The 12,945-nt window shown below is 46.6% G+C and overlaps 1 protein-coding gene across 2 annotated transcripts; it reads left to right on the forward strand.

Moving 5' to 3' along the window:
- Positions 1-2,175: 2,175 nt before the first annotated feature.
- On the forward strand, positions 2,176-12,298 carry FUS (FUS RNA binding protein). 2 transcript variants are annotated; one of them, XM_059896630.1, is made up of 15 exons: positions 2,176-2,263; positions 3,813-3,837; positions 3,930-4,084; positions 4,831-4,975; positions 5,145-5,326; positions 5,542-5,749; positions 7,346-7,380; positions 8,899-8,931; positions 9,743-9,846; positions 10,204-10,333; positions 10,578-10,679; positions 10,815-10,938; positions 11,266-11,366; positions 11,483-11,630; positions 11,936-12,298. In XM_059896630.1, exons 1-15 carry the CDS (start codon positions 2,251-2,253, stop codon positions 11,973-11,975), a joined length of 1,545 nt encoding a protein of 514 aa, XP_059752613.1. In that variant the 5' UTR covers positions 2,176-2,250; the 3' UTR covers positions 11,976-12,298. The 2 variants fall into 2 exon arrangements, with proteins under 2 accessions (XP_059752613.1, XP_059752614.1); XM_059896631.1 differs by having other exon boundaries at positions 4,834-4,975.
- The last annotated feature ends 647 nt before the right edge of the window (positions 12,299-12,945 follow it).

Genomic DNA, 12,945 nt, shown 5'->3' on the forward strand with positions numbered 1-12,945 from the left:
CTTGGTGAAATCCTACTTATCCTGTAAGGCCTGGCTTCAATGTCACCACCTCTTTTTCCTCTTCTGTGGTTGTCTACCTGATGGATGACTTGCTCTCCCAGAAGAGTTTCCACAGTCCTTGATTCCATGTTACAGCACTTACCACATTTGATTCAAATACACTTTGGGGTTTGTGGGTCTCACCCACACCTTGCCCACTGGCTATAAGGTCTTGTGGCTCAGGGACTGGATTTTTTTATCCTCTTCTCTCTAGGTCTGCCCCAGGCTTGGTACATATTATGCAGTGCTCAAGCGATGTTTGCTGAAGCACAGGGGTTAAGAGCAGGAACTCTGAGCCAGGCTGCCTGGGTTGGGAACCTGGCTTTGCCACTTTCTGTGTAGCCCTGGGCACAGCTTTTCACTTTTCCATGCCTTTTTGTTCATCTGTAAAATGTAATCCTCATGTCAGCATTTTATTGTGAAGAATAAGATTAAACAAGCTATACTTACAGCACTCAGAACACTGCCTGATACTTAGTAAGCCTTATCAAAGTGTTATGTTATTATAAATGTTATATATAAATATTATTATTATTATATGTTAGCTTTATTATTAAATTGCTTCATCTATTTTGTACACTAATTCATCCTCAGTACCCTGGACAGTCCCTGGAACACTGTAGGTACTTAATAAATATTTGTAGAATCAATGAATGAATGAGTGATGGACTTCCCTCTGTTTGCCCTCACTCCAGTGTCACACTGCCCTCCCAGTGGGGGTGGGGTGGGTGACAGGGTGTTCAAGGGCCATTAGAGCCTAAGTCAGGAATTCAGTAGAAGTTTGTGGGCATAGCCCACAATTATTTCTCTAGGAAAACGTGTCTAACCTACAAAGGAAGTTCTGGAACCCACATCAAAGGTAAGTTGGGAAGGAAAATCTGCATGGCACATGTACCAGGAATAACCTCCTTTGTCTTGTTTTATTCGATACTTTCAAATTTCCTTCTCTAGGCAAGGCTGATTAGAGTGCAAGTTGCAAGTTAATTTGAATTTCACTTTTTGTCCTTGCTCTTATAGGGAGTGAAAAGGCTTCAGAACACTTCAAAGTGTTCGCATAACCAACATAAGGAGTGTTTTGCAGCCACACAGACCTGGATTCAAATCAGGACCCCTGACCCTTAGCTGTTCTATAATCATGGATTGCACTCAGCCTGAGTCTCATTTTTCTTACCTGTAAAATGGAGATAGCTTTACTTTCTTCATAAGACTGTAATGGGAAAGCAATTAATTGTGCATTTTGAAACCACTTCAGCTCTATACAAATATCAGTTATTATTGGATCTCCACATTGGTTCCTCGGTAGGGTTTCAGGAAAATAAAAGAGTAGCCCTTTATCAGTAAAAAGGCTGGGAAATCCCAGATCTAATCTCAGTGCTCTTTGAGATCCGGAGGGTTTGGGCTTTCCCGTCCAAGAGCTAGTCAAGCCAAGCTACTCACGGGCCAAGCCGTGAGGGTGTGGGTGGGCGATCAGTGCTTGACCAGACTAGGACCCAAGGGTCCGGGCTAAACTCCATGCTTTCCTTCATGGCAAACGTCACAATCTACAAACCCTGGTAAGGACTTCAGGAGACGCAAGCCTGAAAGACGATGAGTGAATACCTAGACGCAGGGAGAGGGTCGGTGGGTGTTGTCGGTGGAGAAACACTAGAGCCAGAGAGGGAGGCTGGCGCCAGAGGGAGGATGCGTTTGATGCAGTGTAAGGCGAATGGAGCGCAGGAGCTCTCCATCCTGAGTGAAAGTGAGGCCCAGTGAAAGGGGCCAGCCTGAGGAATTTCGGTTCCCGCCCCTCGACTCCCGGCTTTGACTACAGTTCCGCCCGCAACCGCCCTGTGCCCCTCGCCCCGCCCCCAGGGGGTAATCGGGCCGTACCATTATGCAATCATAGGGGTGACGTGAATCGTGGGATTAGTCCTGCAAAGCAAATCTAACTTCTTTGTAAGAAAAACAGAGGATTACATATATTATTTGCAAGGTTCTTAGTTAATACGCTTCCTTTCTGCCTGCTAGGGTCCTCTATACTCCCTGAAGAGTGGCAGGAGTCGGCCATGATTCCCCCTTTCCTTTCCGCAGTTGGTGCGTTCCCCCGGCATGCGTAGGCGGGGAGGCGTACATAAACCTCGACGCAGGAGGCGGGGCTGCTTAGTCCTCGAGGCGTCGGTGCTGTGGTGTTGGAATCTTGTTGATTGTCGGCCTGTGCGCGCGTGCGCGGACATGGCCTCAAACGGTATGTAAGGGCGCGAGGCGGCGGTGGCGTGCCGGCCCCGGGCCTCGTTGCCTCCTAGTCGGGCTTTTGTTTTTCGGTGAGACGTGGGCGGCGATCGCGTGTAGGGTCTTCTCGCACCAGTGGCGGGAAGCAGCGGAGAGGGGTGGAAGGGGGAGGCCGATGTCGCCATCTTGTTTCGCTCCTCTGGCGCCTGGCGCGGGGCGGGAGGTCTTCCCTTCGTAGCCCCTTTCCTTGAGATGAGGGTTGGGAGGGACTCTTCTTGGTGATTGGAAACGTGAGGCACGGATGGAAATGCTCGGTCCCTGTAGCCTTTTCTCCTCCTCGTCCCCAGCCTCGCGCTCGGGCCCGCTTTGTCGCAGTGCTGCATCCGGGCACTCGGAGCGCGCACGCGCTCTGCTGGCCCCTCCCCCCTTTCTGGCGGCGCGAACCCCCCCCTCCCGCCTCGTGTCGGTCCTGCTTTTTGTCGCGAGACCCTTCGCTGGAGGCTCCGCGGCGCGCGTCCGGTTTGGGCCTCGCCCCCGGGGTCCCTCGGGAAGGGGCGGGACCGCCTCGTTCCCGCCTCGCTTGCCACGCGGGCGGGGGCGGAGGCTTGGGCGCGCTTAACGGCTGGGGGTGGTCCAACGGACTTGGGGACCCGGCCCGAGGCTTTTCCCGCCTAAATTTCCTCTCTCGGAGGTGGGAACTGAAAGGAACGGCCGCCCGAGGCCACACCTTCTCCCGGTCCTTTTGCCCTTTTCTGCGGGAGGAAGCGACTCGTTTCCTGTACCGGGGAGACGAGTGGATCTGGCCAGTGCGTCTAACATGTGGCGTTTTAAAAGCGCTTTCGCTTCCTTCGGTTCACCGAGTCTCCCCACAGCCCCGAGGCAGGCAAGGGAGATAAGAAAACGCACTCGTGGGGAGCCACAGGGCTGGGGACTTGAGTACCAATCGACTTGCCTCCCGAGGCGACCGCTCTTTGATGGTGATCTCCGTCGTTTGGGATCAAAGAGCGCTCTTCTCTTGGTTAGCTAGCTTTGCATTAAAAGCCTCCGTTTCCAGTCTCCAAGATTGGGCAGAGGGTGAAGAGCGGCCTCTTTGGAGACGTTCTTGTTTTTCGGATTGAGAAAGTGGAGGCTACGTTCCGAACAATTCTGCCTCTGGCTTGAATTAAAATCTGTTCTGCTGAAGCAGCTGTGTGATTTTAGCTTGACTCTTGGTGATGTCTTCGTCTTCGAGCGGGTGTGAGAAGGAAATGTGTATATTTGTGCAGTTCCTGACATCGATTGAAGTTGCAGAAAATTATAGCTGTTCACCAAGACTCTTGCTTTTTCCAGTACTTCAGGCTTCTTGGTCTCTGTAGAAATTGGCTATTTCTTTGCTTTTCTTTATTGTAAGAAAACTTGACTACGGTCTGCCAGATTGCTCCTCTCAACTAGGGTTTCATGTGGGAATTTATGCCTCGTTGACTCTCCTCTCCGGGGGCCCCAAAGCTAGCTTGAGTTAAGACTTTTCGCTCTAGTCTACTCTTAGGGATGGTTGAAGGTAATATAATCGTGTTTTTGTTTTTCAGACTATACCCAACAAGCAACCCAAAGGTGAGTGTCAATTTCTGGGCTTCCAGAGTTTGTCAAGGGCAAGGGTGGTGAAGGTGTTTTTTTCTGAGAGCACGGTTTGTCTTTTTCTCCAGTTATGGGGCCTACCCAACCCAGCCTGGGCAGGGCTATTCCCAGCAGAGCAATCAGCCCTATGGACAGCAGAGTTACAGTGGCTACGGCCAGTCAGCGGACACTTCAGGCTATGGCCAGAGCAGCTATGGTAGTTCCTATGGACAGACCCAGAACAGTGAGTCTCTTTTAGTGGGTCACCCCACCTCTTCCTGCTCTTTCTGAATGTTGCTTTTTTTAAACCTAAGCAGTGCTGAAATGTTTCCTTTAACCAGTCTATGACCCTTAAAGCACTTGAGCGTTTGAGTCATTTCAAACAAAAATGCTTAATTGGTTTGTAATTCTGTTTCCGATTATTTTCTTTGACTTTTTACTTCTCTGTTTATGTTGCACTTTTCCCCAAAGAATGAAAGTGAAATGGGAGGGCGGGGTGGGTGGGTAGTATTGCCTAAAGGGAGAAAACTTTCAGATAACTTAAAGGGAGAAAATGACTTCCTTGAGGATGTTTGAAGTCAGACTGCTGTATATCACATGATACACCAGGAGGTGGAATTTGCCCTGAGGTCCTGAAGTGTAAATAATATGGGGTTGTCTTATTTGTACTGCACACATACGGGCAGGTTAAAATGCTGTTAATTAATAGGGGTCTCTTGGGCTGTGATTAGTGGTGGTCCTGGAGGCTGGCTTTGGTGTGGGTCGGATGAGATTGGAACTCTGAAGTTGGTAGAAGTTGGAATATTAAGCTTTAAGGTAAAAGAGAAGGGTAATCTCTGACTGAGTTGCAAGATTTCCAAGCATTTTCTAAGAGGCTGACTTTTCAAGTATGGGAAGCATTAGGTGGTATATAATGTTTTCTTCAACCCATTACCCTGCCTTTTCTCTTTCGTCGTAGTTTTTGTGACTTCCTTTTTCTTTTTCTTGTAGCAGGCTATGGCACACAGTCAACTCCCCAGGGATATGGCTCAGCTGGTGGCTATGGCAGTAGCCAAAGTTCTCAGTCGTCTTACGGGCAGCAGTCCTCATACCCTGGCTATGGCCAGCAGCCAGCTCCTAGCAGCACCTCGGGAAGGTAAGGAGTTGTGGGGAGAGGGGAGAGGACTGAAAGATTAGGGGTGCATGAGTAAGCATGAGGAGTAACGGGGCTGGTCTCTGTTGGGTACAGAGAATGGGATGTACTGAAAGTGAAAGAAGGTTTTGGACATGCTGGCATTATGATTCTGCTTTTTCTTTTTCCCTAGTTACGGGAGCAGTTCTCAGAGCAGCAGCTATGGGCAGCCCCAGAGTGGGGGCTATGGCCAGCAGTCTGGCTATGGTGGACAGCCTCCAAGCTATGGACAGCAGCAAAGCTATAATCCCCCTCAGGGCTATGGGCAGCAGAACCAGTACAACAGTAGCGGTGGAGGTGGAGGGGGTGGTGGAGGTGAGATGTTTTCAACTTTGTCTCATACTTGCTTTTTGTAAGGAATTGTATCCCGCTCGACCCGTTCCCTAAAAGGGTTCTTAAAAATCTTGCGCTTTGTTTCCTAGCTTCATTTTAATTTTTATTGTCATTTATCCCCTGGCGCAGTTGAACTGTTTTATGCCACCTCGCAGTCTGTTTTGTGTTTTTTAAAGGCATTCTTTCTTTCCTGACAGGTAACTATGGCCAAGATCAGTCCTCCATGAGTAGTAGTGGTGGCGGCGGTTATGGCAATCAGGACCAGAGTGGTGGCGGAGGCTACGGGGGAGGCCAGCAGGACCGTGGGGGCCGTGGCCGGGGCGGTGGCGGTGGTTACAGCCGCAGCAGTGGTGGCTATGAACCCAGAGGTCGTGGAGGCGGCCGTGGAGGCAGAGGCGGCATGGGGTAGGTGTCTTGTGAGCCAGGGAGTAACATCAGTGAGCAGTGTGGAGGGTTGCATGAATCTCCCTTGAAGCCTAGTCCCTTAGTGCATGGTTAGTCTTATTCTAGGGATTTGTGAGGGCTTTGATTTAGGAGCATTGACTGTTTCTTCTTCATACATACATCCCCATTTTATTTTTGTGAGAACTTGGGAGCCTGAACTTCTACCCACACCTCTGTATAGAGATTTGAGTAGACACTTTTATTTTTGAAGAAAAAGAAACATGGGTGTATATGGATTGGAGTCATTGATATCCTAGGCAAGAAACATGGAAGTAAAGGCTTCTTTCTCTGCAAGGGAAACCGATGATCCCACTCCTGGTAATAGGGAAACTTGTTAGTTGTATTCCCATGTGTCCTCTGAGGGAGTTGTAAATGGTTAACCTGACTTGAGCTTCCAGGAATTGGCTACTCTCTCTTTATTCTGTAGTCATTTGAATCCACGAGCACTCATTTGACTGACAGTAACGATTTTGTGTGTGTGACTTGGTTTATGGGGCTATCTGAAGTGTGCAGACCTTTTGGACAAAATACAGTACGCTTGACAGTGGTATCCCACCTATTTGCTCCACTGTCCCCCTTCCTCTGGTTACTTGTCCAACTGGACCTTCTTTCCTCCCCTTCCCGCTGAAGTTGAAGTAAAACCTTAGATTTGATGTTAAAGCATTTGTCAAATCTGTTGGTAAATATGATTTGAAGGACCCTACTCTGTCTCCCTTGAGAGGGGAGGAATGTCAGTGTGTTACTCCTTTTTGGGAAAAAGTAGGTTTTTTAAAAAGAGTTTGTGTATGGTAAGTATTCAGAGGTGGGTGGGGGCAATCTCAAAAACAAAATAAGGAAAACTCTGTTGTGTGCGTGTGTTTAATGCAAAACTTTAAAAAGAAAAACAACTGTTAATGTGACTGTTAACTTGCTCTGCATTTTATGTGCCACAGGTATGAAAGGTGACATTGCAAAATACTCCGCTCTTCTCACAGTGTAGAAGGGGTGACCCCGGGGGTGGGGAGAGATCAAAAACAGCTCAGTAGTTAGGGTAGGGCTTAGCTAAGTTTGTCTCGCTTTAAGGGGAAATTGCCTTTGGTTTTGACTTTTTATGGAATGGGGTTGGGTCTGCTTGCTGCTTTCAAAGCAAAAAACCACAAAAATGTGTTCAGGGCTACCCCAGCCTGGTGTGAAATGTCTTCTGGGTAAATCGGGGGTAGGGTTTTTAAACCAACTACTGGGTTGTCATCCACTCGCGACAAGAGGAAAAAACATCTGCTACATCGGAAGAACGACCAAGGAAAATGGGTCTTTTTTTTTTTTCCAGAGGAAATAGATATATAACCTTTTAAAGCAAAATCCTTAAAAATTGTGTCTGAGAAATTGCACACGTGTGTGTGACATGCTCAAAGGTCAGACAAGGGGTGGTCAGGAAGGGGAATGTATTTTAGTAGCCATTTGTATTATCATTTTCCCAAAACACCTACCCATGTTTGGGGAATGTTGAACAAAATCAAAAACCGCCCTTTTGTAGCCGTTGGAAGCTTCATGTCCTTTCTTCTAACTTGTCTTCTCCAGCGGAAGTGACCGTGGTGGCTTCAATAAATTTGGTGGTAAGTGAACAGAGTTTCCAAAATTCCCAACTCCCAGCAATGCTTTGTCTGATTGTTCATTTGCAGATGTCTTAGCGTGTTTTAAGTGTCAAAGGTTTTGGAGTGTCCAGAACCACCTCCAGAAAGGGGTGGGGTAGAATGCCACCTGCTGCCAGATGTGTGCTAACCTGGAGGCAGGCAGGGGTAAGACTCAGCAGGCATCTGGTACCAATTCGGTTTGACCCAGGTTAATAAGAGATGTTTAAGTAGGCCTCTGACAGGAGTGTTGCCACACCCGGCACTTAGTGAGCACTGTAATGAGAAACTGGAGAGTGTGTGCTGGAACACGTGGGGCCAACTTGGCTTTAGGAGCCTTTTGATCAGTGTGTCCGAGGTTAGTGTGTGCGTGTGTGTGTGTGTGCGTGTGTGTATGTATGTGTATGTAACAACCTCCAAATGTTTTAATTCTGGACGAGGGATGTGAACTATTGCCCTGCCCTGAGGATGGTGAAGTTGGTATATATTTATATATTAAATACTGAATGGTGTCAATGCGATTCTACATACATGCATTTAAACTCAATTCAGATGGGCAAATAGAAACTAGCTCTGGGAAGGAAGGTGTGGACTACTTCCAAGAAAGGTTGGGAGTATGTGTGGCTCATGGGAAATAACCAGGTCTTAAACAGCACAAACTGAATTCATGGAAAAATGGCAAATTTGAGAAGTCTCCCAGTAAGCTGGAACTTTTCTGGTTTGGTTAACTAACAAAAGGTTTCTTGATTTGTCTCAACATTTAAAGCCAAAGGCTTGGGTTCATGATTTAGGTGTCATTGAGTGTGGGTACAATATTTATTTATGATGAATTCAGATAAACTTTGGTCAAAGATGGTCTCTGGAAAAAAAATAGAGGCTGCATTATGGAAATAAGATTTCTGGTCTGTTCCCTGGGACATGCTTTAAAAATATAATAGCTGTTATGTATGATTTTTATTTTCATGTGGTTTTGGGGGAAACAAACATGGTTTTAAGAATGGTTTCTAAAGATGAAATTAAAAATTGTTCTACAAGGGATAAGTGTCTTTGGTGTTAAAGTTTGGAGAAACGGTATGGATGCATATCACATTGCTGGTGGTGAGCCCATTTCTCTCTGGGGTGAGAGAACAGGGCCAAGCTGTGAGTTGGTTTGTTAACTTCAAGGGGTCTCCCTCCTGGCCCTCCCAGTCTGTGCTGAGGACATTTCCCAGCCTGAGCTGGGGGAGGCAGCATTTTCTGAAGTGTGGCGTTGTCCCTGTGGGGACTCAAGTTACATACAGGTCTTAGGAAAAGGGGCCTCTGTCTTCCCCAGACCTGCCTAGGATTTTTCTCTGGGCAGACAACCCAGGACAGGGTTTGGAATGAGGCTGTGAGCACTTACCTGATATTTTGCAAAAGTTTGGATTTGGTGTGAATTTTTTTCCTTGTCTTTCTCAGCCTGTTGACTAACGGCTCCTCTTTCCTTGTTTTTTTGTTTTTTGTTTTTTTTTCATGTCACTTAAGGCCCTCGGGACCAAGGATCACGTCATGACTCTGGTAAGTCCAGAGGTGGCATGAAGGAATGGCTCAAGTGGTGTCAGGACTTTTCCTGGATGTTCTTTGAAACTTAAAGGGATCTGAAGAACTGTGGGATAGAGAAGAAGGAAAATGTGGGGAAGGGAGTTTAGGTGTAGCTATACTTAACAGTGATTTATAAATGAGCCATGTATCAGAAATACCTGATGTGGTGATTTCCTCTCCCAGCAATTTAGTAGGTCTGGGAGGAGCCCGAGAATTTGCATTTCTAACAAGTTTCAGGAGATGCTGATGCATCTGTGTGTGGACCATAATCCTGAACTGCTGGTTCAGTTAAAGCAGTGGCTTTTAAAAATGGGGATCATAACCAAATTATTAAACGAAAAAGACACATAAAGGGAAGCACTTAGTGTATTTTTTGTTTTAATTATGTTTGTATACTGCATTTTAGTGTAAGATTGGTTTCTTAACTTGGGGGTCTTCAACTGAACATTGACAAACAACTGGTGTACTTACTGTGTGGTTGGGCAGTTAACTCCTGAGCCCTTGTTTCTTTAGTGAGTATCAACATGTTTCAAAGGGTAGTTGTAAAACTAAATTTAAATTTGTGAAGTGGCTGGCATACTGGTACTCAGATAATAAAATAGAAGGGATGGGGGATTTCTTTTGTCTGACCTAAACCAAAGTATATTGCTTGCTTTAGAGTTTTTTTTCTTTGAAAGCAAAATAGCAAGTATTTCTTAAAGTTAGGTTATTAAGAGTCACTGACTTGTTTTACCTTTGCTTGTTTTCTCTCTTCAAATTCATGTTTCTTTCTGCGTTTGACAAGCAGAACAGGATAATTCAGACAACAACACCATCTTCGTGCAAGGCCTGGGCGAGAATGTTACAATTGAGTCTGTAGCTGATTACTTCAAGCAGATTGGTATCATTAAGGTACTTGTGGAGCAGAGTGGGTGCTTTCTATCAGTGCTGCAGGCTTTTGGATTTCACACCTTAGTGAAAAAAAAAGTCTTAATGGTTGCCTGCTTCATTTGTTGAGGAAAGAACATTAGCCTTTGCCATTTTCTAAAGGGAATCACATTTTAACACAAAAGAGGCACAACTGATAAAAAAGGGAGTGTCTAAAACTTTTGAATTTGTAGTCTATAATCTTTACTTTCATCTTTTAATATTGAAGTGAGAAACAGTTATAGTTGATGGCTTTAATTCAAGTTACGTGAAAGAGAAAGGTATGGTTATGATAGTGCTGTCTTCTTTAAGACTGATGTTATCTCACGTTGATTTCTTTAGACAAATAAGAAAACAGGACAGCCCATGATTAATCTGTACACAGACAGGGAAACAGGCAAGCTGAAGGGAGAGGCAACAGTATCATTTGATGACCCACCTTCTGCTAAAGCAGCTATTGACTGGTTTGATGGTATGTATGAGGAGGCTGGCAGGGGTGGGGGACAGGGTAACTAGCTTTGGGAAACGGCCTGTGTTTTGAGGATTTCTTTGAGTCTTCCAACACTCCTATTTTGGTGTGGTCTTATTTTTTCTTACGTTTCATGAGATTGTAAACATGTACAAGAAGGCAGAGTCTTCTCTTGATTGTACCAAGTGTGTTTTTGGACCCACAGGTCTTAATAAAAAGTCTCTTTATACCGCCTTTATTTCTTTAGGTAAAGAATTCTCTGGGAATCCCATCAAGGTCTCATTTGCTACTCGGCGAGCAGACTTCAATCGGGGTGGTGGCAATGGTCGTGGAGGCCGAGGGCGAGGAGGTGAGGAGCTACTTCTGCTGGCGTAAGAGGTGATGGGGAGAGAAGGGAGGCAGGGTGGTAAGGGTTTGCATGGGAGAGAAGGTTAGGTTAACCAAACTTGGAAGCGGAGCAGACCTATTCTTGTGCCTGCACTAGGACCCATGGGCCGTGGAGGCTATGGAGGTGGTGGCAGTGGTGGCGGTGGCCGAGGAGGATTCCCCAGCGGCGGCGGTGGCGGTGGAGGACAGCAGCGAGCAGGGGACTGGAAGTGTCCTAATCCGTGAGTGAAACTTTAATTCTTTTCTCAGCCCTCTTACACGTGTGCCCTTTGGTATTATGGTAGAGCTTGTGTTTTCTGACTAATAGATGTCAAAGCTACACTTTGACAGGCTTGGCCAGGAGTCACCTAGGTGAGGTAGCTCTAGTGGGAACGGTATTGGACTGGGTTCAATAACCTGCAGTTTTTGTCTGGCTCGCTCCTGAGAAACAAGCCCTTTTGCTTTTCTGAGGCCTCATTTTCCTCACGTAAGGTAACTGGAGTGTTTGTAATTCTAGGTCTTGTCTTACCCCGCCCCCCGGCCCCGACTAATTGTCTTATTTTCCTCAGTACGTGTGAGAACATGAACTTCTCTTGGAGGAATGAATGCAACCAGTGTAAGGCCCCTAAACCAGACGGCCCAGGAGGGGGACCTGGAGGCTCTCATATGGGTAAGGAAGAGGCGGAGCTGGTGGTAAGGAGTTGGGATCAAAAAGGAGGCTAGAGGGGAGGTAGGAGGAATTTGGGGGATGTGATATGGGGATATATCATGTTTCTTTTTTCCTAGGGGGTAACTATGGAGACGATCGTCGTGGTGGCAGAGGAGGCTATGATCGGGGCGGCTACCGAGGCCGAGGCGGGGACCGTGGGGGCTTCCGAGGGGGCCGGGGTGGTGGGGACAGAGGTGGCTTTGGCCCTGGCAAGATGGACTCCAGGTAAGTAAGACTAAATTGAAATGAAAGTAGAACAGTTGAACAGAGGTCATGGGATTGTAAGGTTTTGGGACAGTGGTTTCGTTTTGAGGGCTAGGTTGGAAAGCTGAGACTGTAACCATAGTGGGTAGGGAAGGAGGGAAGGAAGATTATCTGGGGGAGCTAATCTGTAGACTCCCATGTACTCTCTATACCTAGGGAGATATGAGCTATTTCTTGGGGTTGGGTAGCAGGGGCAGATAGGATTTCGGGGGTGGGTTGGGTAGAGAGGTTGGTAACTCAGACCTAATGGATACTCTTTCTTGCAGGGGTGAGCACAGACAGGATCGCAGGGAGAGGCCGTATTAGCCTGGCTCCTGAAGTTCTGGAGCAGCTTTCTTCCTGTACCCAGTGTTACCCTCATTATTTTGTAACCTTCCAACTCCTGATCACCCACGGGTTTTTTGTGTCGGACTATGTAATTGTAACCATATCTCTGGTTCCCATTAAAAACCACCATTTTAGTTAAATTTTCTTCCTCTTCCCCCTCTTCACTCTCCTGGAGCGTTGATGTCCAGGTCAAGAATGTGGGGAGTTTTCCTCTTTCAGATCAACCTGCCTTGTGGGAACTGGAATAATTTGTTTGTTCTCGCTTAGCAGGAACTGGAATAAAGTGTTTGATACTTGTTTCAGGGGAGAAAAGGTCAAGTGTATCCTTGAAAGTAGAGATTAAACTTTTCTGTTATGGTAAAAACTAGATGAATGAAAGGGGTAAATGAGAAACATGTGGTGTGTTGGCCCAGAATTGTCCAACCATTTGGAAGTTTTTCTTTTACCATGTTTATTCACATGCTGGTTTTAGTGAGTTTATTATTTATAGTAGTTGTGTTCTTTTTTTAAGGCCTTTTGGCACTTTTCTGAGTGGGGCTCAAACAAATTAGGTTGCTTTGGGGGTGGTATTCAAGCTTGATCATGATTGGAGCACGTAGTTATTAGCCAGTTGGGTGTTTTGCAGGAAGGAGAGTAACTGAGCACCTACTTAATGGTCGGTGTTCCGTGGCCTTGCTCACTTCATGCCCAGTGCATGGGTGATGTGGCTCTCATTTCTCAGGAAATGGTCGACTCCAGGAAGGAGTCCCTGTCTTCTCACTTCTTTTTCATTTCTTGGCATTTCGTTCTGAAATCATTTTTCTGAAAGGGACAGACTCCTATCCTGAACGTTTGTTTGCCTAGGCCTTAAGAGGATGCTAAATTTTAGGGAAAGAGACTTGGGAAGGAGAGGAGATGGTAAAGGGGGGAAGGTTAGCTGGGACAGTAAGGTAGAGGCAGTTCTTTATAT

The sequence above is a fragment of the Balaenoptera ricei genome, chromosome 15, assembly GCF_028023285.1.
Source record: "Balaenoptera ricei isolate mBalRic1 chromosome 15, mBalRic1.hap2, whole genome shotgun sequence".
Taxonomy (NCBI): Eukaryota; Metazoa; Chordata; class Mammalia; order Artiodactyla; family Balaenopteridae; genus Balaenoptera; species Balaenoptera ricei.